The sequence below is a fragment of the Sturnira hondurensis genome, unplaced genomic scaffold (genome assembly GCF_014824575.4).
Source record: "Sturnira hondurensis isolate 20B ecotype Veracruz unplaced genomic scaffold, ASM1482457v3 Scaffold0021971, whole genome shotgun sequence".
Lineage (NCBI taxonomy): Eukaryota > Metazoa > Chordata > Mammalia > Chiroptera > Phyllostomidae > Sturnira > Sturnira hondurensis.
This window is the reverse complement of record NW_028094602.1, coordinates 1,167,864-1,195,312: the sequence shown is the minus strand read 5'-3', so window position 1 is coordinate 1,195,312 and position 27,449 is coordinate 1,167,864. Positions and strand designations below refer to the sequence as shown.

Below are 27,449 nucleotides of genomic sequence, written 5' to 3'. Positions count from 1 at the left end.
ATGCAACCTTAATAGGGAGTGCCAGCAGTGCAACAGAGAACATGATGTGGCCAACCAGGCTTTATGCCAAGGAAGACTAAAGCCCTTAAGGCTCGCCAGCTCAGGTCTCAGTGTGTCTACAGCCCCAGTCCCCAGCCAATGCCCTAGCACCCCACTAACTGAAGCCTGCTCAGGTACCAGTACTGGACCATGGCATGGGCAGATGCTGTGCCCATGCTGGTTGTCAGGGCTGGGATCCCCACACCTACAGGCAGAGGGCTAACCCCTCTGTTATTTGAGAGGTGCAGACACACTGACCCAGAGAAGTTCACCAGCACTGAGGGGCACAGGAGGCCAGAGCCAAGGCCCTGTGGGGCAGCCTCTGGGCACCATGTGAAGGTATAACCTGCCCCTATCCCTGACCATCACCCTTAAGCTCCCCATACTACATCCCTGAAAGCTTCTCCAACCACCTAGTGTCCCACCTCAGGGCCTTGGCACCTGATGTCACTACAGCCAGAAATCTCTTCCCCAGGTCTAAGTGGCCCTTCTGGACTCCACCCAATTTCCCTTCTCAGAAAGGTTCTCCCTTACTACCAGGCCAAAGCTGTTGGCCCTCACTGCTACCAGGGCCCTGCTGTAACCTGTAATACCCAGCTTCTGTTACTCTCTCTGATGCCTTCTCCCAGCTGTAGTGGAAGCTGCCTGAGGGCCAGGGTACAGCTGGCTCACCTACATTATATTGCAATGCCCAGCATGGAGCCTGTATATGCACGGGGCTCCAGACACTGCTGGACAACAAATGCCATTAGTGAAAAGAGTTGTCAAAGGGAGAGGCTGATGCCCTTACAGCAAAGTGAAGAAAGCTAATGTCAGAGGCTTGCCAGTCTCGTTGGCCCCAGGGCTACCCCCCACTGCAGGTGCCACTCCTTGAGGGGCCAAACTTGCTGTGTCCTCTACACAAGTGAGGCCCCACCTGAGTGTGGGCACAGGCACCTTTGTTGCCTTGGCTGTCTGATGGAGTTCAGGAGTGTACCCCCAAAAGGGAGCACACTGGCCTCCCCTACCCGCTCCATCACACAAATAGCAGCTCTGCCCCATAACCACATGCTTGTTTCTGAAATTGATTTGCAAACTTCACTTCATTAAGTCAACCAAGAAGAAGGTTAAGAATGGGTGCAGACTAGGATGTGGTGCCATTAATAGCTGCCTCTCTTCTTACAAACCCCATCTGGACAAGACCAAACGCCTGCCCAGGGGCTCCTCTGCCTGAACCCAGCTGAGGAGAAAGGGGCATCTCTGAAAGTCAGAAGAGGTTATTGCCTTGGGTTACACAGTGAATAAGCAGAAGCCAGGATTCTAACCCAGATCCATCTACCTCTAAAGTACCTAGCCCTTAAACATCAGGTGTCCTCACAGAGAAGGTGTAAGCTGAAGGGGCTTTCTATTCCTGGCCCCGCCAGCAGGCCCCTAGTGCCAGCTCCAACCACTCCTGCAATACCTGCCCAGGTGGGGCAAAGCAGGAACCAAAGAACTAAAGGTCAGAAGATAGGAGGACCTAGAACCCAAGGACCTCACTCAGTCTTACCCTCTCTAGAAAAAAGATGCCCTCAGATGCCTCCCAGCCCTAGCTCTGAACATGCAGAAATTGCCAATGGACCTTCAAATAAAAAAACAATACAAACATAGGCCATTCTAAAAACGATGTTGAGGCAAGTACTTCTCTACTTGGGGGAGGGGAGGAATCAAGTGAAATCCTAACCTCATGCTGTACACAAATATAAAGCATTTCTAAGCACAGCACAAGGAATTACTAAAAATGGAAAGTTTATATTAAAAAAAAGAAACTACTGAAATACATAACCCTAAAAAAGCAGGTAAAAGATAAAAAAGACATTCAAAAGAAAAAATTAAAAGTAGCCAATCAAACAAAAATATGTCCAACTTTTTAAAGAAATGGCAACTGCAGCAACAAGTTGGCAAAGATGAAAAAAAGCTGATAAAGCAGGTGTTATCCAAGGTCTGGGTAAGATTCTCAAACACTGAATCAGTGCAACCTTTTTTGCAGGACAACTTGGCAGCATAGGCTCCAATAAAAGTGAACAGTGCCTGTTCACCTACAATCATTTAAAGGTTGACACAGCAAGCGAAGATCACTGGATCAGCATGCCGGCAGCAGTGCCAGTCATGGAGAGGAAAAATTCAAGCTCTCCTAACACCTATCAGCAATACAACAGTTAATAAAATGTGTGACACCCACACTAGGGAACATTATGCAACTGCTAACAAGAATGAGATAACTGCCTATGTCCAAACTTGCAAAGATGGCCACAACACCTTTACCAGAGGTGCTGGAGGCACAGTGCAGTACAAGATGCATGGTACTACAAAAGAAAAAAATCCTATAATGAAGAAAATGCATTAACACTAGGATTTTTCTTAATATAAAAAGCATACTCTATTTACAGATATTTGCTTCAGTTAAGAAACCAACCTGACAGGGCACACATCAAAACACTGATGGCTGGTAGCTTCACAGCTTGCAGGGGCCTTCGTCCTTTACCACTCACTTCTGTGACATTTAGGTATGCTACACTGAGTATGGGTTACTTTTTTAGTTAAATTTTTGTTTGTTTGTTTCTAAAGATAGCAAAGAGTGAAAGGGATTTGGGTTGTTTAAAAAATTTTTGCACAACACTAAAAAAATTTAGTTACCAAGCCATGAAAAGACATGGAGGAACCTGAAATGCACATTACTAGTGAAAGAAGACAAACTAACAAGGCTGTATACTTTATGATTCCAAGTATAGGACATTCTAGAAAAGGCAAAGCTGTGGACACAGTAAAATATCAGTGATTGCCAGGTGAACAGGTGGAGCAGAGAGATCTTAGGGCAGTGAAACTACTCTCTAATACTGTGATGGTGGATACATGTCACTATCATTTGTCCAAACCCACAAAATGTACAGCACCAAGAGTGAACTCTCACATGAAGTATGGACTATGGGGGTAATATTATGTCGGCATAGGTTCATCGACTGTAACCAATGCACCACTCTGGTGAAGGATGTAATAATGAGGAGGCTATAAGAAGGAATGAGATATACAGGAAATCTCTGTAATATCTCAATTTTGCTGTGAAACTAAAACTGCTCTAAAAAAATTTAGTCAAAACATAAATCCATGGAAAAAATTATTCTGTATTTGTATGAGATGATGAATGTTAACTAAACCTGTTGTGGCAATCGTTTCATAAAATATGTAAATTAAACCACCATGCTATATGCTTTAAATTAATACAGTGATACATCGATTACATGTTAATAAAACTGGAAAAGAACTACTACAGTGAGGTTGTTTCTCAGTACCCACAGTGACTGGTTCCAGGACCTCCCCCATGAAAAACTCCATATATGCTCAAGTCCCTTATATAAAAAGGCATAATATCTGCATATAACCTACAGACATCCTCCCATTTATTTTTGATTATCTCTAGATTACTTATAGTGCCTCATACAATGGAAATACTGTGTAAATAGTTGTTTTACTATACAGTCTAGAGAATAATGATGAAAAAAAAAGTCTATACCTGTTCAGTATAGTTGTGTTCAGTACTGACACAACTATCATAGGTCTACCTACACAGTAACACAAATAAAAATGTTAACATCTTTTTTCCTTAATATTTTTGGGTTGGTTGAATCCATGTATGTAGAACCCACAGATCAGGGGGCTGACTGTATACCGTGAAAAAAACAAAACAGTGTGTCGCACAGAGCAGGTACCCCTCCTGCTGTGGGTGTGGGCAGACAAATGTCAGCATGGCTACCTCCACCAAATGACACTGGGACGGCTCCTCCTGACCAGCATTTGTCCTCATCCATATTGTGAGGGGAAAACATGATTTGGGAGTAAAGTAATGTTCTAAACAAATTGAAGCACACCCTGGCCCTACTCAGCTTCTTTCATGGAACCCACTGGGGAAAATGAGGGTGGGCCAGTCAGCTTGGCCCAGGGATCCCAACTCTCTGTCTTCTCCCTCCCTAGAGCCCTCCTTCCTGCTCCCTTGGCCAGTCCCGACCTCCCTCTCCCTCTATCCACTACCTCACCCAATCCTCCATAAAGTGGCTCCTGACCTCAAGCCCACAACTCCCTGACAAAAGAGCCCACTCAGCCATTCTGCTTTCAACATCCTGCGTCAGCCCCACTTGCCCCACTTCCTGCAGCCTGACCATCCTCACAACATTACACAGAACACACACCTAATCCAGGTGCTCAGACTGGGCTTATCAGGCTGAGTCCCCTTTCTCTGCCTGGGGAGACCTGGGAACAGACAGGGGTCAGTGCAGCTAAGAAAGCTCAGACCCAGTGGTTCATGTTCTCTAAACCTTGCTTCTCATGGTTTCCAGAATGCAGTTGGATGAGAATGTAAATTCATCATACAGCCCCACAGAATTTCACAGGAAATGCACAACTTCGTGTTACTGGCTCCCAGTTCAGCATAAAAAGAACCTCAGCCCCAGCCTGTCTCCCTTGCCCCATAACCGTACCTCACACGCACCTCAGAGCTGCCACCCCCTCAGCTTTGCTCCTCTTCCTTGCTTAAACCTCACCCACCTCCTTGACATGTACCCCTTTTTCACATGTCCTGATTCCCATTCTCTCTCCCTAGCCAGGCAGGAATCTGCTCTGGGCACCTCTGAGCCACTCTATGTGGAGGGCTGAAGGCCCCCCAGGGGGGCATCCCCGATTCATAAGGACACAGGGAACAGAGATCCATGGCTAAGAAGCAAACATGGAGATGCGCAGGTCACTAGGTTCCATTGCCCATCACGCTGTCCATCCAAAGAACATCTACAGAGGTCGGAGAAATGAGACGGAAGCACGTGTGAACATATACCCTGCACCTGGCCCGGGGGGCCTCACTGCTCCACCTCAGAACATCTGCCAAGCCTTTAGCTTTCAAGGGAAACCAGCCATCTCCAGAATGATCTCCTACTTTCTAAGTGTAGCCCAAACAGGATCCATCTGGACACATGTCTAGCCTGAAGCGGCAGTTTTCGCCCTCTGGCTTCCTCCCCATTCTGAGGACAGCCATAGGTTAGGACCTGTCTTCTAGGATGGGGGACTTTCCTCAGCCTGAGCAGGGGCATGTATATGTGACCCTTCCCCACAATAAGAGTCAACAGGAACCCCCAGACATCTCTGCAGTCTGGCCCAATACTGGGTGCTGAGCAACAGAGGCTCCTGCCAGGGTGTCCCCCTTCATTCTTAGGTCCAGGACATGAGCACAGTGCAGAGACCTAGGCCTATATTTAACTCCAGCTCAGCCACACGATGGCTATGGGGCCCAAAAGAGTTTGCCTCAGAGCTGGGGTGTCCACTCCTGAGTCTGCGGCTGAGTGAGGCCTGGACAGCCTCATGGAAAGTCAGGAGAGGGGCCAATGGGTGCATGTCTTTCAAGAGTCATGCTGAGGCCCCAGCTCCCTCTAAGCCACTCTGGGCTGAGACTGTTTGTCTCTGGGCTCCTCCTTTCCTCATATCCATCAAAATGTCCCTAACAGTCTCTTAATGTTCTCTCCTCGCCACCCACCTACCTTGAGAAATTTGTACAAAAGGAAGGTGAACCAATTGGTCAGCATCTTCTCTGCCACTGACTCGGTCCTGGAGAGAGATACAGGCATGCGTGACATAACTCCCACCACCAGGCCCACACAACATGCCCACCCCCACTATCCTCTCCTTCCTACAGCACTAAAGGTCAGGCATTGAAAGGCACCCCTGAATGCTGGACAGCTAGGGGAGATCCCAGCTCTTGGCCCCAGAGCAGGTCTCTGAGTATGACTCATGCCCAGCACTGACAGCCTCAGAGTGGAGCCCCATGCCCAGGACACCTGGTCCCCACTACCAACATCTGGTCAGGGGGAGATGACGCTTATTCCAGAACCACAACAGTACAGTCCCTGGGGCAAGTACTCAGTGGGGCCTCCAGTGTCTATAGGAAGTGTGGGCTCACCGCCGCAGCAGCAGCTTGGGGTGGTTTTTGCTCTCCAGGTTCTTCTCAATGAGGTCAGACAGAAGCTGCTTGAGCACACCTGTGGCATACTCCATCTCGCCCTGCAGAGCCGTCATGATGAGTGAGGCCACATTCCCACGGTCACGCATAGAGAAGCTGCGCTGGGCCTCCAGTGTGCGGATAAAGGTCAGCAGGAAGTGCTTCTTTGTCAACAGCTGACCAAACAATGTCAATGATTTCTCCACATTGGCCTGCACCTAGGGAGGTCGGGAGCTTGCTCAGACCCACAACTGAGAACGCAGTCCCATGACGGTGGGGAGAGGAAGGGAAGGGCTTCTGGAGGAGGGGCTGTCCAAACCAGGTATACAAGGGAAAGGCAGGGCCAGAATGCAGGTCCCAGAGGTCAATGACATCACCCTGACAGGTGTCCAGTCCTCAACTGTCCTCAGCAAAATGGATATAGCTTGGCAGCTGCCTGAGAAGACCAATCCAGGCAAAGACCCAAGCATACTAGCATCAGTGAAGGGTACAGAATAAGGGTCTGCTCCTGCCATCCTCTCTGCAGCCAGGCCCCGGGACCAGCACTTCCTACAGTCCGGCTCTAGCAGCTTAGAGGGAGCCCAACATAACACCCCATCTGCTGGGCATCAAAAGTGCACATCCATGCTTTTCCTCTGCTCTTGCCACAATCATCAACACAAAAATCATCTCCCCACTTCAGAGAAGATGCCTGAAGTCCAGTGGAGAAAGAGGCTTATTTAGGTCCACATGGTATGGAGGTGGAAAAAAGAGTTGGAATGTAGGCATGGCTGGCTCCAGGGTCCCTGGGTCTCTCATCTGTACCAAGGCTTGTCAGACAGAAGGTTCCTTACCAGGCTGTGCCAGAGGCCACCAGTTACACCTGGCTCCCAGCTCAGGCAGAGGAAGACCCACCAAAAGGAAGCCGTGGAGTTCCCAAGGTGGCAGCAATCCCAGGAAATGCCCTGGGCCCAAGCCAGAGTGATAAGAAAGCCCTTTCAGGTTCAGTTTAAGAGGAAACATCCCACCAACGGAACTGCACAGGGTGAGCAGGCCTTTCAAAATGCGAGGTGTACATATGGATGCCTTTAGCCACAGAGCATGACGGAGCCAGTCTGCAGAGCCCTGGCTATTCCTAACTAGGAACTGGGCTCCTAGCCTGCTGTGGGAAGCCTTTAGAAGATGTGTTGTGCCAAGAGACTGGGCTCTGCCAACATCTTCAGAGAAAAGCCCTGCTCTCTGAAGGCATCCATGCTGCCTCAGGCACATGTTCCAACCCCAAACAGCCACAAGAATTCCAGCTGGGCGCTTACACCTCCCAGTATACATGGGCTGGCATTTAGAACCACCCAGGAGATAGGGCAGGTGAGCTATAGGGTGTAGAGAGATGGACTAGAAGACCCCCCAAAACAAAAACAGCCCTAAGGAGCCCAACCACTGGGGTAGTTTGCTGGGGTATGATCTCCCCCAGGCTCCTGCCCACCCTTCCTCCTTTTTCCCAGCTCCCCTCCTTGTATTTTCACACCATCCCTTAGGACCCTTCAACTCCCAGCAACACATAGAGCCCCTCAGGCAAGTGCTAGTTGTGCCCCAGACAACAGCCCACCTCCATTTCCTTGAGCACTGGGTGATCCTCAATCCCTGGGAAGAGCACCCGCATGGCATATGTCCTGTAGTCGAGGAAGGGGATGCCAGCACCATCCAGGTCGTTGGTCAGCTCATGGATGTCTGTCTGCAGCTCTGCAAAAGCTGCAGCCAGACCAGGTATTAAGGCAGGTGTACCACCGGCCCCCAGGCCTCCCTCCAACTCTGGGCCAGGCTCAAACACTGGCTCTGCTGCTTGCAGGCTGGGTGACCTTAGGAAACTATTACACCTGCCTGTGCCTCAGTTTTCCTAGTCCTAACACAGGGATAAAACCCTTCTGTTTCTCTGAGTTGTCACGGGATTAGCCAAGATAAGAGTAGAGAGGGTTCTGGGACAAGGTCCAGGTTGTAAGGGACCCCCATACCTCACAGTGGCATTTGGCAGTAGAGTAACTATGGGTGCCAGCTCTTCCACCACCTGAGGGGGTGGCCCGCTGCCTGCCCTGGTTCCCCTGGCCCCAGCCACCTGGGAAGACAAGGGGCAAGTCCAGTTGAGGGAGATGACAGGTGGCAGAGGTACCAGGACCCAGGAGGGGCTGTGGGCTGTCCCCAAGCTTCCCAGTCCTCCACACTGATAACCACCAAATGCACAACTCAGGCCAGCAGACCCTTTACACTGCCCACTCCAGGAGGTTCTACCCCTTTCAGAAACACAGCAGGCAGGGGCAGGCCCTGACAGAAACATTCCAGAAGTGTGAGATGTTGACACTGCTGCAGCCCAGGGGATGAGCTCCATGATCAGGAGCCAGAGGAGTGCCTGGTGGGCTCTGGGCAAAGGCTGATAGGTTTAATTGAGAGCCAGGTGTTCATCTCTTCAGCACAGCTGCCAGGGGTCTATTTCTACCTGGCTGCCCTGGAGTGCCTGCCAGCTGCTGTGCCTACACGTGTCTACAGATCAAGGGTTTGCACACACCCACCTCAGTGGACAACCATCCTTGCCCCACTGAAGGGCTCTGCCTATAGAACTCCCCTCTGGTCGCTGCACACCTGCCCGTGTCCCATCAGGACTGCCCAGTGGGCAGATAGGTACGTCTGGGAGTGAGGGGGCTCCCAGGACAGGCAGGATACTTAGCAAACAGATACTCTTGTCCCATTGGAGATAACAACCTGTTGCCAGGTTTGCTAAGGCCACAAGGTCTGCACGCCATGGTTCATAACCCACGTAGCTACTTAGTAGCCTCCTTTCCTTATTCAAAAACAGGAATACTGCTAGCCTCTGCCTTCCAGAATTGTAAGCATTCACTTATCTCTATCTGCAAAATGCTCAAGGTCATACCTAGCACCTCACAAGCATCTCACAACTGATGCTTATCATCAGTGCTGCTCTGTTCACCCCTTGTAACAGCTGCAGACTCCTCAGGTGAGACTCCAAGATGTGCACATAGCCCAGGACCATGAGTGGGTGGAGGGAACCACAGGCTGCACTGTGGTTGCTGGGGACCCAGCCCTGACACACCATCTCACACTCAGCTAGGGAAGCCAGCGATTATGGGCCAAGGCTGCTGTCTGCTGCCTTGAGCCCAGAGGCAAATGCATGGGAGATGAACCCAACGCTCAAGTGGCCACTGAGCAGGCCCCAGCCCATAGCCCCAGCACCACCTCCCTGCTGCCAGTACTCAGTCCCATCCACCCAACCAGCAGCAGTGCCCTCAGCTCTGCCAGGGATGAGCTAGGGCCTTGGGCACACTGACCTTCCTGTGACAGATCAGACAGAGATGGGCAGCCCCTGGGGATGCCCTCTGTTCCAGCTTCCTAGCCCCCTAGCCCAATTGTCACCCATTTCTGATGTCTGCAGCCTCTGCCTGTCAAAACCCCCCCATTCTCTGGACCACTTTTACCTGCCCTTGGGGTCCACCCACTTTCTGTCAGGGGCTTCAAGGACGCAGGCTTGGGAGGCATGTGACCAGATACGACAACAAGAATTGGCCAGAGTTGGGCACAGTGGGGAAGCTGAACTCACCCACTGTGCCTATCTTGTCACCACAGGACGAGAAGAGCCCCGAGACAAGGGACTCCTGACAGGCTTACATTCTGGAAGCCAGCATACCCTTCATTTTCCCTGCAGAAGCCAGTTAGAGCTGATTTTTGTCACTCGTACCCCAGGGTCATAATGTACACATGCCTCATCTTAAAAGGACGGATTGTAGCCTTGACTCCCTGGGAAAGGGCTCCTCAAGGACAGACACCAGTTCAGATCTGGGTCCGCATGTGCCAAGGGATAAAGAAAAGGCCCGACTCCTCACCACCACACTTGACCACACACATGAAGCCACCACCACATCAGCACTAGTCTGCTTGCTGCACTGCCCCGCAGGCTCTGCACAGGCCATCTGGACACTCACAGCAACCAGTGAAGTGGGCATCAGTATTGCGCCCATTCTACAGATAAGGAACCAATGCACAAAATGGTTAAGTGTCCATCTAAGGTCCTACAGCCCAGCTGAAGCTCAGATGTGGGCTCTCTACCTAAGGAACCTGTGCTGTAAGCAGCACCCCACAGAAGCTGTACCTCCTTCATGGCCCCAGTCCCCAATTGGCCCTGCCTCCTCCCTGGGATCAAACTTGGCACAGTGAAACCATTGGAAATGTTGCAAACTGAGTAAAGTTGGCAGGCAGGATGGGCCCTGGCTATCCTACCACTGGGACCTGGCGTAGAGGTAGCAGCATCCTCTATGAGCCCTGTAACCCTGGAATCAGCCTCCCATTTTCCCTGTGCCCACAGCCCCAACAGACCTTCCTTGCATTCAAGGGCCACACGGGACTCCAGGTTGTCCATCTGGAGCTGCAGCCGCTTGAGGGTGCGGTCGGCATCTCGTGACTTGCGCTTATAAGCGATGAGCACGACCACGATGACCAGCAGCAGGAGGCCCCCGCCCCCACCGATGCCCACAATGGCGGGCAAGGTCAGCAGGCTGTCTGAGTACACCTGCAGCATGCCTGGCGAGAACTCGAAGCCACCAGCCCGAACCTGGGGATGGGGATGTAGGCTACTCAGAAAGTGACATGCCCACTGAGTATCCTGGCCCCACAATCTCAAGATCCCTATAGCATCTGTCCCTGGCCAGGACTATTTAGCAGGGATGGGAACACAGGAGGCCCAGGGTAGGTACCAGGACCTCCAATGGGCCCAAGGACTGGGTAAGGGCAAAGTTGGGGCTTACATTAGAGCTGGGCTCCCTCTGGGCAGGAGGCCAGCCTGGGGCTCAAAGAGTTGGGGTTGCCCTGGGTGGGACTGGGTCAGCAGGTCAAAGGCAGGAGGGACCCAGTAGACCACTGCCGGGGCTGAGGCACAGATGGCCTGGCCATGAACGTACTGTGACCTTGTGCTGCCCTGTGAGGTTGGGTGACTCGCATAGCAGCTGTGTCTCCGACACTGTGAGAGTGCAGGGCGTGGAGCCGATGAGCACCGTGTAGTTGAGCCTCAAGTTGCCGGGTGCCGGTGGTAAGAGATTCCGCCCCTGTAGGGGTTGGGGTAAGCCAGAGAGCATCATCAGCCTTGTTTCCTCACTTGCACCCCTACCCAGTCGCCCCCCACCCACATTCTAGCCCACTGACTGAGACCCACCTTGAGGATGAGCGGGGAGCTGGGTTTCAGTTCCAGGAGGCCAGTGGGGCTGAGTGGCTCCAGCACAGGGTCAGGAAAATAGAGGAACGAGGAGGTGTTGAGCACAAGCAGGGCACGGACGTCATCCATGATAAAGCCCAGCTCTTCAGGCCGCTCTCCCAGCTCGGGTGGGGTGCGGGAGGGGTTGTCCACCGATGGGGCCCGGCACACCATGGTGGTATCATTGTATACCAGGCAGCTCTGGGGACACAGGTGAGGAGACACTGGGCTGGCTGCTCTGCACATGGAGCCAGGCCCTGGCAGGGCCAAGGGGCTGCAGCTACATATGCACACCCAGAGGCCAGGGCCAGCTCCCTTCCCTGGAGCTTCCAAGTACAACCACAGCCCTGGATAGCTCAAGCTGCATGGGGAGGGGGTGGTGCAAGGACTCACGTTCTCCCTTTCGACACCTCCGTACTTGGCCCGGATACGGGGTTCTCGGATGGTGGCCAGGTTGGTGCCTGTGACTGTTAGGAGTGTCCCTCCACTAGAAAATGAGGGAATGAGTGGTTATGGGGTGAAGCTCTCTGACCTGGCCCAGCACAAACAGGTGGAACAAGACACACCACCCAGCTTCATAGAAGACATAAGCAGGTCACAACCTTTCAGCACTGGAACTTGGACTACAGCAACCACATCTCAGAATGGGTCCAACATCCTGACAGCTGCAGCTCAAACTTTGTTTTTTGATAAAAGATAAAGCTGCAGCCTTATCTTTGTTTTTTTGTTTTAAGAGCACAGCATCAGAGAATAGAGGGACTTTTCCTTAACATGATTTTCCAGGTTGCTGCATATAGAGCACAGGAGTGACCAAAATCTTAACTTTTGCTGTTTCTACTCCCACCCAGGGATAGACCCAGTGGGCAGTATAGTCAGGGTATGACTACCCCTTGCCCAGCTTTGGGCTGAGTCAGGACCACTATAAGGAAGCTCCACCAGAAATTCAACTGGTTCCTCCATATAATCAGAAAATTTGGTGGCAGGACCACATAAGGAAGGAGAAGAGAACCTAGTGCAAGAGCTCCGTCCTTGGCAGCATCACACGGATCACTGGGGCTAGGGATGGCTGAGGCAGCCCTACCTGTTGATGCTCCACTCAGGATCAATCTTCAGAATGGTGGGGTCCTCGGTATAGTTGTACTTCACCTCAGGGTTGGTAAGCTGAGCACGGTTGATGTTGATGACGATGGGAGCACTCCCAGGGCTCTGCCCGGGGGGTGTCAGACACCGGATCTCTCGGGAATTCCTCCTGAAGGGGCCAGGTGGGACAGTGAGAACATGGGTGGTGCAGCTCACTTCCCAGGTGGCCTAAGCTTCTAGGCTCCAGTGCAAATAGGCACGTGGCCAAGTTACTCCCCACGCCTCACCTGCCCATTTGTACAACAGAGCCACACCAGGACCTGCCCCGAGGTGGCTGATGACTGTTATAACCACCTTCCCATCAGCCCCTCCAAAAGGCCAGGTGAGTGTCTGCCCATCTTGGACTCAAGCCTGGCCCTCTTCTTCCAAACTGCCTTGCTTGGCAGTCAAGGCCCTATCTAACTGAAATACCAGCTGAAGGGCAACGGGCAATCCTGGCTGCCCCAGTCACTCTTCAGGAGACCCAGCCATGCCCATGCCTGAACTTGTGAGAGCCCAGCCTAGGCAGGCACCACAAGCAGGCCTGCTAGATGGGAAGGGAGCTCAAGGGACCTCAGCTCAGCCTTGCAGCAGCCCAGGGATGGGCAGCAAAACAGAGCCTGACTATGCTAAGACCTTGACCATCCTATCTGCTATGGTACTCCTCCATTTAGCCTATAGCTTCTGGTGCCAAGAGAGCTGGAGTGCCAAGCTCAGTGCCAACTCTTGCTATGTTCAGTGGTACACTCACCTCCCTGATGTGAAACGGGGGCTAACCCCCACTGGGCAGCCAGCCAGTCACTGCCTACACCTGGGTACCCATCTCCTCAGCTCTTTCAGCACAGCTGGGAGGCCCCACAGCCACCAGGCCCTCAAGCACAGCAAGGCTGCAAACACCAATAATTAGTCTGATAATGGGTAATTACTACAGGAAAATATTTAAAGGGCTGTTCCATTATCATCCCTAATCTAAGATTATCCACTTCAAGCCTCGGGGCTTTTGTTAGCATTTTTTTCTCTCTTCAAAATTTTTTAAAACATACATTCCAAAAGGATCCCCCAAACTGAGGACAGGGTCAGGACAGGGTGCTTGTGCCTACCCCTTGGGCCCAGGCCCTGCCCATCTGCCAGGTCTGCCTACCTGCCCTTCCTACTCTGAGGTAACCTGTCTCCATGGTAACCTTCTCACCACTGGTTTCCATAGTGATCACCCTGGCCAGGCTCTCCACATTCCCCTTGTTTCCCAGGCAACAGGATGGGGACACGCAGCCATCTGAACCAACCACCACCAAGAGAAGGTGGGCCATGCCTACCCCTTCACCCCAACCCCATCCACACCCCTTACCAGGAGAAGGAGCAAGGCCGGCCACCAACAGACACAGCCACATCACTGCCTGCATTTAGGTGGCTGCCCTCAATGCCAATCCACGTGCCCCCTGAAAGAGGACCCCGGGCAGGGCTCACACGGTAGAAGGTTGGAGTCTGCAGGGAAGAAGAAACTTGCTGGAGCTCCAGGAAAGGCCTACCCCTTGGCCCAGGGGACTGCTTGCATACCCAGCCTTACCCAGGCCCTGTGCTCATGGGCTCTCAGACACAGCCCACAAACAGGGCCCAAAGTGCCTAGGGGAACCTAGGAGCAGAGGTGCCTAGGGGAACAGGAGCAGAGGTGTTGCTTCATGAGGGGGCCCAAGGGAGGACAAGAAACCTACCTACAGAGACAGACCTCACAGTCCCCCGAGGCCTCATGGGAGGATAGGGTTCTGGGCTAGGTGGGTTGGAGCTTACCACAAAGGTGAAGCGTTTGGGTGACAGGGCCCGAAACTGGGGAGAGCAGTCGCGCACGCACACCTCCACCAGGGCATCATGGGCCCGCAGTGTGCTGGCATCTCCAATCTCACAGACGATCCTGTGGGGTATCAGGGGTCTCAGCAGGCTGCAGGGTCCAGCATGGGTGTCAGTGACTCCCCTACCTACCCTGGGTGGTACTCACTGCTCAGCGCTGATGTACTCGCTCTCCACAGGGCTGCACAGCACCTTGCCCACACGCACACCCAGACGCACATCCTCAAAGCGCAGGCCCAGGTTCTCACCCATGATTGTGAGCCTTGTGCCTCCTTGCCGTGGACCAGTCTCTGGGGACAGCTGTGGGGAGACAAGAAGATGGGAGGCCGAAGCCAGTCAGGGTCATTCCAGGCCAGGAGGAACTGAACAGGAAAAGTAGCTGGGCCAGCAGAGCTCTCATTGCCCTCAATAGCCTGAGAGGCTCACCTACCTTGAAGATCTTGGGGTCAGCACAACGGCTGCTGCCATGGTGGGCATGCATCCAGGTGGCAGGTGAGTCAGCAAGGCAGTGGGGGCGCAGGGAGCAACGGCGCTCAGCAACGCACCAGCCACACTCAAATTGAGGGTCAGCTTTGAGACAGAGGCCACAGCTCTCCCGCAGGGCTGGGCACTTGTAGAGGTGGGCTATAGGGGAAAACATGGTCAGCTCTACCCAGTTACAGCCCTGCCCTGGGGGGCCACCCCACCTGGCTCACCCTGGATGTTCTGAGGGTTATCAATGATGAAGTTGCCATTCCACACCACCGACAGGTTCACAGGCAGGTCGCTGATGTCATTGCCCTCATAAGAGTACTGCGGGCAGTATGCAGAGCAGTGAGGCAAAACCTCAGGGGGGCAGGTCAGGGCTTGTGTACCCCTCCTGGCCACCCCTGGGACTGGATGCTGGGAGAGAGCTTGACAAAGCAGAGCCTGGGGGCTTTGCCTGCCCAGACTGGCATTTCCAATCTAGAGCTGGATACCCAACAGAAACAGCTGCCCATCAAGCAACCTATGCATCTAAGCCTCTCCTGCCACACCCAACTCTACCTCTGAATCCCCAACCAATGTATTCCTTCCTGATGGCCATGGCCCCTGCCCCCAGCAGCACATGAGGTGCACCCTCTAGTCAGGGGTGTCAAACTCACTTTCACCAGGGGCCACATCAGCCTCAACGTTGCCTTCCCCAAGAGTCAAATGTAATTTTAGGATGGTATAAATGTAACTACTCCTTAAAAGTTAAGCGAGAGCCTGGCGCTGCCGCCAGGTAGAAACAAGGTGCCAGGCCAGATAAAACAAGGTGGAGGGCCGGATTCAGTCCATGGGCCTTGTGTTTGCCACCTGTGCTCTAGGTCGACCTCTCTACTTCCCCCTGTAGTCAGTCTCACCAAGAAATCAGGACTTCCCAGCTGAATCCCTTGGAATCTGTCAAAGATGCTCTGTGAACCTCCATTTCTACACCTGCCAACAAGCTCAGTAATCCCTACACTGGGACTGCCTTGAGGTGCAAGCTGTGTGCCCCCATCCCCTGGGCATAGGCTGGTAAAAAGCACTGTCAGGTAAGGCTCAACCGCCACCACTTCCAGGCTCAGAAACACCGCCCCTCCCCCAAAGCCCCGGCCTAGCACTTCCAGCTGTGCCCCACTTTCTGAGGTCCTCCACTTCATCCCAGAGCAATTCATCATTACTTTATCTGCAGGAATTTAACTGGATCCTATCACACTCCCTGATACTCCCTTTTCCCTTTAAAAATGGCTACAGAAAAGATAAATGTAAGCCTGGTGAGAGGGGAGAGGCAGAGGGGTTGAGGAATGCAGAAAAAGAGGTGACAGAGGCTCAGGGATGATGAAGAAATAAGGACACAGAGAGACATACAGATGACCTTAGATGGAGAGGAAGTAAATGGTGGATACAACTATGCCAGGGAGTCACAGAGAGATGCAGGTGAAAGGAATGGCCAGCAGAACTCAGTGATATAGCAAAACAGAGAATGAAAGGTCAAGACAGGCAGGACAGCACAAGGAACTCTAGGGCCAGGCAGCTGGGTGACCTGCCCCTAGGAGCCTGCTATGGCCTCTGGCCCCTGGCCCCCAGCACCCCCGACACGCTGGGAAAGCGAGGTCAACCAAGGGGTCATCATCACTGGCAGGTGGCCAGGCCTCTGCCTCAAGGTCCTTCCCCTGAAATTTTAGAGGGTGGGGGCCAAACACAGGCCTCGAAGAGGACACAGAGGCACCACCCACCTACAGGGCCTCACCCACCACAGAAAACCTCCTGCTCTCCTGACTACATTCTTCCTGAACAGATGAGGAAAGCCAAGGCCTGCTAGCGAAAAGAGCTGGGGCCGCTTGAGACCACCATTCCCTGCCACCCACCAGGGATGGTTTTGGCTCTGCAAAGATTACAATCACTAAATTCACTGGACTTGATAAAAAGCTTTGAAAATGTCACCATATTAGATTCGAGGCTCTAAAGGCAGCTGCTTTCTTGGCATTTGGACAATAACCCCCTGCTAGTGTACAAATGCATGCACCACTATAAACGGTTCCTGTGTTTGGCCACAGGGGATATAAAAGGAGCTGAGTGCTTGGGCACTCTCACCCTGGCCCAAAGCCCTCCTAGAAGCACTGGGTGATGACAGCATGTGGGTGGTTCCACACACCTTCAATCTGGTCTCCTCACCCACATTTCTAAAGACCCCATGCAAAGGCATGTCTGCATATCCCACCAGATCTAAATTGCCCACTCCCTGTCTGAGATGTGCTCCCTCCAAACATTTGGGTGACTCTTGGAAGTGCCCTAGCTGCACACCCAGGCATACCTGAAGGGCGTGGCACTCACATGGGGAGCTCAAAGTGCCTCCGAACCCGACTGTGCCCTGTCCTTTCACTCATGAGCAGAAACCGATACTAATGCTGTAAGTATGGTCAGCCTAGTCTAGCAGCAGGAGTCCCCAAAAGGTCCCTGGCCAGCTCCAGACAGCCTTACCGAGGAGTTTTGACACTGCAGGCTAGAGCTGTTGAAGCGCAGGGCAGTGACTCGGGCTGGGCTTCCTGGGATATGAAAGAGACACTCGTATCCGCGCTGGCCCGACTGTGGCTGCGGCAGGTTCCGGGCAGTGAGGGTGATAGGCTTCACCACACCCACTGGCACGTAGATCTGGGTGGAGGGCAGGATCTGCGGGCAGTCCTGAGAGTGACAAGGCTTCAGCTGAGCGCAGAGGAGGGGCCAGTGAGCCTGGTGTAATCCTACTGTGGCCCAGACTGTGCTTCTCCAGTAGGCACCACTGTGCCCAATTTACACACCAGCAGACTGAGGACCTCAGAAACAGTTCAACCAGAGTCAGGAGGCCTGGCTTCTAAACTTACCAGGTTGTGTGGCTACATTCTGTGACCTGGGTTGGACCTGTCCCCTCTGGGCCCAGAGTGCCCTCCCTGACTAGTATTCTAAGACTCTACCATATGATGACCAAGGGGCCCCATCTGGCCCACAGCTGAAAAGGCCCTTGAGACAGAAGCAGCCAAGAGTTGGGTGCTGGGGATATAAGCTCTGCTGGGGACCTGAATAGCATGTAAAAATAGCCAGACACAAAAACAGTCAGGGCCCCCAAGGGACAACATTTCTGCAACAATAACTGATGCAAGGGCCCAGATCCCTTGCAGCACACTGATAGCAGCCACAGGAGAAGATAGCCCCAGGGGCATATCGGCAAGCTGGGCTTTAAATAGAGATGCTGAAAACAGGTTATAATTCCCAAGGCCTACAATATATCCCAACATGGTACAGGCCCAATCCTGGCTCTGCAGAGGTTTTGGAGTCCTTAAGGGACACTGGGGGAGCAAAGCCAGCAAGGTATGGCCAGGCAGCATGACCACTTACCCTGAGTCTACAGGGTGCCCTGTCTCCACCAAAGAGAGAGAGAATGGTGGTATGCATGGGGGGCCACCAGCCCTGCGCTCAAGGGCCCTCACCTATGACAGCATTCTCCTAGCCATTTGAAAGGGTGCCCCAGCCCAGCCCCCAAGCCAAGGGATCTTCCTGGGGCTTTCCCAGACCTTGGCTGTCCTTCCTGGACCGCCATTAGCAGACCTGGCTCATCCTGGCCACCAGGACTGTTCTTAGTGTCACCCCATCTCATACCTCCACTCTTCATAGACACTATCTCAGCTGACTAGGAGGCCAGTGTCACTGACAGGCTCTGTGACCCCTGCCCGGTCTCTCTGGCTGGGCCTCAGCACTTGGGGACTTCAGGCATTTAGAGGGGTCAGTTCAGGACTCCTTTCTGGCCCAATGAGTGACCTGAGACCAGGCTGAGCTGGAAGACAGATAGTGTGGAACAGTGGGGCAGGACTCTTCCTTGAGGGAACTCCTTCCAATGGGGTAGAGAACTAAGATACTGCTGAGTGAGCATGCTCCTGAATGAGAGGTGTCCCCAGAGGAGCCAAACCTAAACCAGAGATGGAAAGGGGAAGTCTGGGCTGAGAGCCCGAGTCCTCCCAAACAGTGGGATTTGTTAAGTCTGTGGATATGTTATACTCTTTATAAACACAGGCATAAAACCTAGGACTACAGTTTAAGAGGAGTATCTGTGGAATAAATCCATCCCCCAATAACCCTCCATGGACATGCCATTGTTCCCAGCTCAGCACTGCATGGGCAAATGCCTCAGGAGGGCTCTGCACTTGCTGCTCACCTTCCCCTGGCCATCAAGGCCCACAACAGTACTCCTGAGGTTCCTAGACCCCAGAGTCACTAACCCCACTGGGATCAGAAGCACCAGCTTCCTGCTGCCCCAGGGGCCCTGCCCACCCCAAGGAAACATTTACCCAGCTCCTCATACAGGCCGAACTCCTAGGACAGTCCACACTACCCACCCCCTATGCCCATGGCCTTCACATCAGCTGCTCTCACAGACACTGCTACCCCCAGATGCCCTCAGTCCCTGTCCACTGTCAGCCTGCCCCCCATCACCACCTTGTCTGATTATGTGCAACAAAGGTCCAGAGGGTGATGGTGAGGGGTGACCAGGGGAGGCTCCTCCTGTGAGGAAGGGCCCACAGCATGGCCGGGGCCCTGTGCATGCATTTCCTCTGCGCCGAAACTGTCCACAGATGTCTAAGCCAGCTACAGTCCCCAAGTGTCCCACAGCCAACAGAACTCACACCCTCTTGTCTGTCCTACAAACAGGCATTGTGTCACTGCAAAGGACCCTGGTTTCAAGCTCTAGCTCTGCACCTGCAAGCTGGACATGGCAACCCCGCCCACACTCTCCATGCCTGGCAGGTTCCAGGTCTGCCCATCACGGTTCTGAGAGGCCAGGTTCCAGGAGTAGCAGCCCTACCACTTGTAAATAAAGTCAGTATCTTACCCAGGCTCCATATAATTATAACCTAATTACTATCAGTTACCATGAAGAACCTCAGACAACTCCAGGAACTGAGCAGCTCCCCCTGCAGGTCAGTCTGACATGTTTCCTGGTTCACATGACATCAGGTCTACCTAGCCAGACACCTCACGCTCCAGGCTCCCATTCCCCTTCATTGACAGTCCCTCCCCACAGCATCGCTCAGGGGGGCCCACTGGTCTGAGGCTTCTGTGCCTCCCCTAAAGGTCACAATAAAAAATGTTGCTGGCTGGCCTTAGGCCAAGACAGCCATGAAGGATTTCCCCAACCTTACAGACCTCTTGGTTGGCATCCCAGCTATCCACAGGAGCTCTCTCAGGCCCCCCTGCAGGCAACACCTTGTTCTCTTACAACTCTGAAATACTGCATCACCCCAAGAGGGCCTTACCTCGGACATGTTGACGCGGCCCTCCAGGAAGGCACAGTCGGCAGCATTGTGTGTGCATACATGGCGGTATTTGCACCAATGGCAGGGGAAGGAGCCATTCACACATGACAGACAGCTGCAAGGAGGGTGGTGGACAGTGAGGATGGGCATCAGTGCCTCCCCAGTTGCCACACAGAGCCACACCACACCACTTCCCTACTGCTCCTCCAGTGGCTGATCACAGGGCCACCCCAGGGTCTTCGCCCTGGCTGATCCTCCTTCTGCTCAGAAACCTTCCCTGTCAGCTGGTCTTACCCACTGAACTGTCTGGTGCTCCTCTCTCTCCTTCACTGCTCTTCCCCAGATCCTCAAACACCCAACAGTTCACCCCAGAGCCAACACACAGAGCCTTCCTGATGATGGCAAAAGGCTACACTGTCCACTGTGGTGACCCCTGGCCACATTAGGACACACATGACAATTACCACTAGAAATTTATTAGTGCATCTAAAGATCTACATATTAAATTATATCTTGTCTTATCATGGATTTAAATTTTTGTGGCTAGCAGCTGCTGCAGAGCTACATAGAGCTGTGAGAGACATGCACTACCCTGAAGGCTTGGCCTGGCAGTTTATGCCATTTATTCTGACACATCCCCAGAGCCTGGACAGGGCCTTTTCAGTGCTCTGGGCCCTCCCTGCAGCTTAGTATGACTGGCACCTTGTCTCTACAGCCTCCATGGCCCCCTTGACCTCCAGGCAAATGCCACCAGCTCTCTAGAGGACCTCCCAACCTGCCAGCTTACTGGGCTTCTCCTGTCTCAATCCCCTCCAGCTCTGGAGTGCTGCAGACTCCAGCTCCAAAGATTCCAGCCTGCCCAAGACAGAGATGTCATACTCTGGTGATAACAACACTCTAGAACATGTCAACAAAGGCACGCCCAGCTGAGACTGAACCTCACTGTTCCCACACTCCATGCTGGCCTTTCCAAGGCTGGGCACCCTCCAGGTCAGGGTTGGGGCCGAGAGTGCCCCTCTAGGCCATGTTCCAGCTCATGGCAGTCCTCAGCCTCTTCTGCTCTTTCTGCTGCTCACAGCCAAGAAAGGCAGGAGACAAGTACCAGGGAGAGCTCCCACCCTGGTTCTCTGTGCCCCAGCCTCTCCACCTCCATCCCCTGACCCACACCTGGAGCAGCATGAGCTAGAGAGGACCCAGACTTCCACTTGCCCCAGAACAGCAAGCACTGAATAGCCTAGCTTGTCCCATGACATACCATTTCGCATCCACATGATGCAGCAGCCTCCCTCCTCCAACCCCCGAAACTCCCTGCCTTGCTCTGGTGCCCGTAGGCCATTCCTCACACCAAGGCTAAGGGCAAGATTCTTGAGGTGTAAACAGGTGCATGTCACTTCCCACCACCTCACCTACTCTGACCACTGCCCCAGACTCAGATTCATCTGGACCCTCTGCCCAGGGGTCTGCTCTCACAAGAGGTCTAGCCTCCCGCACTGATCACTGGCCCATGCTGCACCATACCCAGCCCACGCAGGAGACCTGAAACACTCACGACTGGTGCACACTGCAGTTGTAGAAGACAAAGTCAACAGATGCAAACTTCTTGCCTGTCTCCTTAGACTTCAGGTAGAGCTTCACCACCCGCTGATCTCCTGTAGGGCAGCACAGGCTCAAATCACCAGAGCCACTCAAAATCCCTCAACCCAGAATGCCCATGTAGGGAAATCCTGATCATGAAATGACCTTGCGAACAACCAGCCCAATCACCAAGTGCAAAGCCCCTAGCCGTAGCTCAGCTTCTCCAGCTTGTGGACCCCAGTTCCCCAGCATCTTTGCACCTATGGTCCCTGCCTCCTATCTATACTGCTCCCATCTGGCATCTGTTCCTTACCTTATCATGCTCCTCAATCATCATGTGACACTCATTCTCTGTCCCTAACAGTGATCCACCTCCCCAGCAGGAGGCCCCTTTGAGCAATGCCCTGACCCAGCTATGGTACACTTACCCTGGCCAAGAGTGATCGGTGCCACCTCCTCAGAAGAAGGTGAGTAGCAGTGGATGCGGCCATCCTCCAAGATGCTTTCAGACTCAGTGAAGTCCTCAAAGGTGCAGTTGACACCAGCTGAGAGGTCGGGCACATTCCAGGCCTGCAGCACGAGCTGGAGCCCGCACAGCAGAAGGTGTGGGTGAATGGAGTCCTGTCACCCCACCCATCCTCCAGCACTTGCTAGGTGGCCACACTCACCGGGACCTGGGACATGGTGACGGAGACGTTTCGAGGCTGCACAGTCAGCTGCACACACTGCAGCAGATCTGAGGCAAAGCGCTGAGGCTCATCTGCCCGCTCACAGGTGTCCCGACGGGAGCAGCTGCAGGCACCAGAGGCTGGGCTTAGCATGGGCAGGGAGGTCCAAGGAGCAACCCGGCACCTATGCCCTGCTCAGCAGAGCTAAAACCTATACTGGGGAAACCCACCAACTTCACTGTACCCCTTCCTTACTGGCATGTAATTGGGTGGGCTGTCACTCAGCTGCTCACAGGAAACTGCCAAATCCAAGGCACCTTGCCCAGGGAAGAGCCAGAGGAGCTTGGAGAGAAGCTGTGACCACCTGAGTGCATAGTAAGGCTGTCTGGGGCCCTCCCAGGGCAGAGAGAGCCAGGCCAGGACGTCAGAGTCCTGCTGTCCCCATCTCACCCCAATCCAGACTCACATGCTATGTAGAATACACCAGCCGCAGTGGGGGTCCCGAGAGCCCAGGCAGAGCTCACATGATGTGTACTGCACACAGCTTTCCACTGGCACTCGTGTCACCTGGGAAGAGAAAATTCTGTTTCAGGCCCCCACAAGGGCCATCCCAGGGACCCCTGGCAGACTCATCTCCTCAGCACCACTGTGTGCCCCTCTGACCCCACACTTCTGGGACACCCCCATCCCAAGACTTCTTCTAGCTAGGTCTATTCAAAAGCCAGTCCTGAGTGACATGGCCTTGACTGAGTTAGTCCCCTGGAAGCCTAGGGTGGTGACAACCTGGGAGCAAGCTGGTACAGGTAAGTTACCCAGAGAAGAACCAAGAGCCAGAGTTATGCTTCCATCTGTCTGGACTCTGAGGTTCCAGAATGAGCCAAGGCTCCTTGACCTGAATCCTAATCACAGAGGAAGGCTATGCCTCACTCACCCTGACCTTGCCTGCTTGGCCGTGAGGTCCCCAGGGAGGTGGAAGAGCCCAATAGCCAGAAGAGGGGCAGAAGAGAAGCAAGAGCTGACTAGGAAGAAAAGGAAGTCTTGTCTTTCCCATTTGCCTCCCAATCCCCCTTCCCCCAACTGCCATGGTTCACTGGGTAGACCAGAAGGACAAGGCTGGCTGCAAGCAGGCCAGACCAGGAACCAAAGCACATGGCCTTGACAAGCTGGGCCAGGCCAGCCACAGGCCACTGCCCCAAGTCCCCACTGAGCAGACGAGGCCAGTGCTGAGCCAGGTCACAATCTGAAAACTCAGGGCCCGAGATGCATGACCCAAGCCCTGCAAAACACCAATACCCAGATAATGCTCTCATTCAAATATCTGTTCCTATGAGCATGAAGTCATTCAAGGAGGGGCTGGGAATTCTATACCTGGCTCAGGAGAACCTAGAGGCAGTATAGACAGTGTGGGCCCACAGCATCATGTGTAGCTTCCTAGGGTAGGCCCACCCACATGCACCTGGCAGTGTAGCACCCACCTGCTTTTCTGTCATGGCGTAGAGGTACTGGCGATCAGGGCTGAGGACCAGGTCACGAAGGATAGGGCTACCCTCTTGGGCCACCACACTCTCATAGGCCAGGGCTGGCCAGCTGCTGGGGTTGGCTGGGTCCACCAGGATCTGTGGCAGTGAGGTCCTGAGAGAAGCTATGCCGATGTTTTTATGCCCCAGCCCATGCCCACTTAAGGTGAGGGTCCCAAACCCCTCCCCAAATCATCCCCCAAAGCCCTAAAAGAACAAGGAAGCCCCCACCTCAACCCCATTAGCCTGCATGAGACAAACTGCATACTATTAAGCTGGTCCTAGCCTAGTCCCTTCGTCAGTCAACAGAGGCCACAGCCCAAGCTGCACAGCCACACCCAATGCAAAGATGGCAGGCGCCCCTGCGAGTGCACCACCTTCCCTGTGACAGGCTGGGAATCCCAAAGGGGAAGGGGGGCAAAGAGGGGCCCGAAGGGACTGTGAGAGGTCCAGTGCAGATGAGAAGGCTAAGAAGTGAGACCCCTGGAGACTCCAAGGTGAGAAGGCTATATCAGTGTGAGGGGCTGAGCCCCAGGGCACCTTGGAGTTGGGACACCCACCCCCCAGAGGAAGGCATATTTCAGATACCAAACAAACCAGGTATTAATTAACCAGCTCTTCTTCTGCAGCTTGCAATGCTACAAGTATTTTTAGTTGCTTTTACCAAACAAATGTATTTAATTAACAGAAAGACCCAGGGGACTTTCCAGAGATGGGACTCATGGGGAAGCATCTGCCCAGCTCAGCTGGTCTGGGCAAGCTCCCATGGCTGCTGGTCCTGCTCAGGCCCCTCTCTGCTCTGGCTGTAAGCCAGGGGGGCCAGCCCAGTATCCCTGGTTTGCACCCCCACACTGATAAAACAGGGCAGGCATAACTGACAGGTGGGCTGTGAGGCAGGTAAAAGCCCGTGGCTAGAACCAGCTCCAATATGGGCTGGGCAAGGGTAGCCAGCCAGGATGAGGCACTATGTCTCTGGGCCAGAGGCTCCTGGCTGCAAGAGATGGGAGGGCCACATTCTTGAGAGCCCAGAGCCACCTCTGACCCCCACATCTGCTCAGCTGCACATCTTCTCAGTTGCGTCCCAGCCAGGCAAGCAGGCTTAAGTCAAACCAGACCAGGAAGAGCAGGGTCCAATGCTGGGAAGGGGGAAGCAGACCTGGGTTTGGCCTGTAGCTGCCCAAGGGGCTTCAGCCCAGCCTCTGGAAGGAAGGTACCAGAGGCCCTGCTGGCAGAAAATGGGATAGGACCCCAAGCTGATCCAGCCTACTCCCACAAACCTCGTGTCCTGCTTAGGTGGGTGGCCTGCAGTTAGGTACTGCTCATGGGAGCTAGAGGTTAGCTCCTTGAGACAATGGCTGAACCCAGGAGAGACATAAGCCACAAGGAGGGCCAGGGAAGCTAGGAGTCCAATCTCTGGACCCATACTGCCTAAGCCCTGGCTCAGATGCTCCCAGCTGTTGACTCTGGTAGGGTGCTGAAACCTCTGAGCCTCAGTTTCCCGACCTGTCAAATGGGAACGACAGTTAGCCCCTCCACACCAAAGCTTTTCTGAGGACCAAGCCAGTGTGCCAAATAGGGGACACAAGGTTGCCAGTCCCCACAGTAATAACCAAACCCCAGCAACTAGTCATATAGGCCTGGCAAGGCCAGTCTGGAGAGCAGCCAGGGAGCAGCAAACAGGAGAGCAGGGCAGGGCCCAAGTGGAGGCCCAGAGCTTAGACTGACTACCTTAGCCTAAATGACCAGTTAGAACTCTGGATTTCTCCCCAAGGCCTGGCCCTCCCCTGCCCCCATCACTGATGATGCTTCCAGTAGCACCCAGAAGCCCAAGCCTGACCCTATCTCTGAGTTGCAGGCCTATAGCCCCTCCCCCAACACTCCAGGCTGGTCTCTCTCACTGGGGAACACCTGCCCCTGGGGCCTTGACAAGGGACACACTTGAAGAGTCTGCTTAACAGAGACATTTGAGGGGCCCCAGCCTCTCCCACTCTGACCATCAAGGGCCACATGGTGCCAGTTCAGACCTCCACCTAACCAGGTGTACACCCTCCTCCCCTATAAGGGGAGGGCCAGGATGTCACATCCTGAGGCATGGATGTCACATCCAGGGGACACACCAGCTCTGAGCCATGGTGAGGCAGGAGCAAGCAGAGAGCAAGCCTCCTCCCCTGGGTCCTGGAGAGGTGGGAAAGGGGAGGCAGGCCAGGCTTGGGCTGCAGAATGCCCCTGCCCCTGGGCTGGCAGCATGCCAACTCTGACAGGTGGCACCCAACAGCTGCAATGGGGAGCATGCATATCCATCTGTCCACCCACCTGCTCAACGCCAGACAGCCCCCAGCCCTTAAACACACATAAGTAGGCCCTAGGGAGATGGGGCATTTCTGGAGGGCACAGAGTGAGGAGGGTATAGGAAGCCCAGTCCACAAACCAAAGGGTAGACGTGGGTGACAGCCTCATGCAATGCACTGAGTAGTCACGGTCCAGGCTCAGCAGTGTCCATGCATGTACACACATAATAGTTGGGGGTCCAGCTAGGAATGACCAGTCCTGGGGACATGCCTGCTGCATCCCAGCTGGTTTTCAGATTATAGAACTAGTGTAACACAAACAAGTATACTGAGGTTCACAAGGGCCCTGGACTGCCAACTGGACCTGGGGACACAGAGTCTGCCCCAAAAGTGGGAGGATGGATGCAGCACGCCACCAGGAGGGCATTCTAGAAAGAATGAGCATGCAGGGCAGACACAGGGCCAGACCACTGGCAGGACATGGGGGTACATGCCACCATTGGCAGCATGAATGCTGACACCACACCCACAGCTGTCTACTCTAGGGCCACCCACCTGGGGGTGGCCCACCATGGGGCAGTTGGGTCTACAGAGCACATAGAACACTTCCAGAGTCCCTGATATTCCCTTCTACTTCTAGCTGTAACCTAAGTATTTGGCAAACCTTTCTCCATATGTCACCACCAGAACACTCCAGGACTGGCTGCAACTGCCCTCCCTTCGACCTCCACCACAAAAAACCTCAGGGTCTAAACCTAGCCCTGCCACAGAGATCCCTCTGCTGTGGTGCTATTCCCCACCCCTGCTGAGAAAGGAGCCCTCCCTCTACCCAGATGGCTTTAGTGAAGCTGTCTGGCCTCCCTAGGCACATCTCCCAGGCTGCACTAGGCCTGATTACCCACCCACCCACTGCTCTGGCCCAGTGGAGCATAGCTACCACCACCCAGACTTTACCTGGGTTTTCCAGCCCTGTCCACTTCTCCCCTGGTCTTCCCTGTCGCTCTGTACTGGGGAGTCCCCTGGATTCTGAGCTGAGTCAAAGGGCTATCAGCACTTCTAGGGAGGGGCCAGGCCCCAGAAACCTCCTGGAGCCAGGACAAGGCAACAGGCTGATTATGGACCGTGTACCTAACACCACCACCACTAGGGCATTGCCTTCCCCCTTCACAGATGAGCCAGGAAGCAGGTTCGCTCCTTCACCCCCAGGTCCCTGCAGAAGGAGCCCTGCCCAGGGCCAAGGGGAGGCGGCTAAGGACAGGTGGGTGGCCCTTAGCCCTAAGTCCCCTGACCCAGGCTGGCCCAGTTGGCTGCCCCTGCATGGCCCTGGCCAACTGCTGCAGGCAGGCAGCTGACAGCCTGACCAGGTCAGCTGTCCACCCAGCCGAGAGCCAACAAAGGGCCCATTCTCCAA

General features: G+C 53.9%; 1 protein-coding gene across 3 annotated transcripts in view; it reads right to left on the bottom strand.

Annotated features, from left to right (window-relative positions):
• PLXNA1 (plexin A1) overlaps window positions 1-27,449 on the bottom strand; it is a 55,375-nt gene that overhangs the window by 11,556 nt on the left and 16,370 nt on the right. The window contains exons 4-23 of one of the 3 annotated variants that reach the window (XM_037034048.1): window positions 23,709-23,849; window positions 22,700-22,800; window positions 22,234-22,357; window positions 21,994-22,147; window positions 21,540-21,639; window positions 19,991-20,105; window positions 17,187-17,408; window positions 14,918-15,014; window positions 14,653-14,846; window positions 14,371-14,522; window positions 14,166-14,286; window positions 13,726-13,862; window positions 12,343-12,510; window positions 11,655-11,748; window positions 11,223-11,462; window positions 10,972-11,115; window positions 10,391-10,625; window positions 7,620-7,762; window positions 5,996-6,252; window positions 5,577-5,643 (exon numbers count right to left, since the gene is read on the bottom strand). In XM_037034048.1, the coding sequence (XP_036889943.1) occupies window positions 5,577-5,643; window positions 5,996-6,252; window positions 7,620-7,762; window positions 10,391-10,625; window positions 10,972-11,115; window positions 11,223-11,462; window positions 11,655-11,748; window positions 12,343-12,510; window positions 13,726-13,862; window positions 14,166-14,286; window positions 14,371-14,522; window positions 14,653-14,846; window positions 14,918-15,014; window positions 17,187-17,408; window positions 19,991-20,105; window positions 21,540-21,639; window positions 21,994-22,147; window positions 22,234-22,357; window positions 22,700-22,800; window positions 23,709-23,849 (3,006 nt within the window). The remainder of the gene's footprint in view (window positions 1-5,576; window positions 5,644-5,995; window positions 6,253-7,619; window positions 7,763-10,390; window positions 10,626-10,971; window positions 11,116-11,222; window positions 11,463-11,654; window positions 11,749-12,342; window positions 12,511-13,725; window positions 13,863-14,165; window positions 14,287-14,370; window positions 14,523-14,652; window positions 14,847-14,917; window positions 15,015-17,186; window positions 17,409-19,990; window positions 20,106-21,539; window positions 21,640-21,993; window positions 22,148-22,233; window positions 22,358-22,699; window positions 22,801-23,708; window positions 23,850-27,449) is intronic. The other 2 variants (XM_037034049.1, XM_037034050.1) reach the window with 2 other exon arrangements.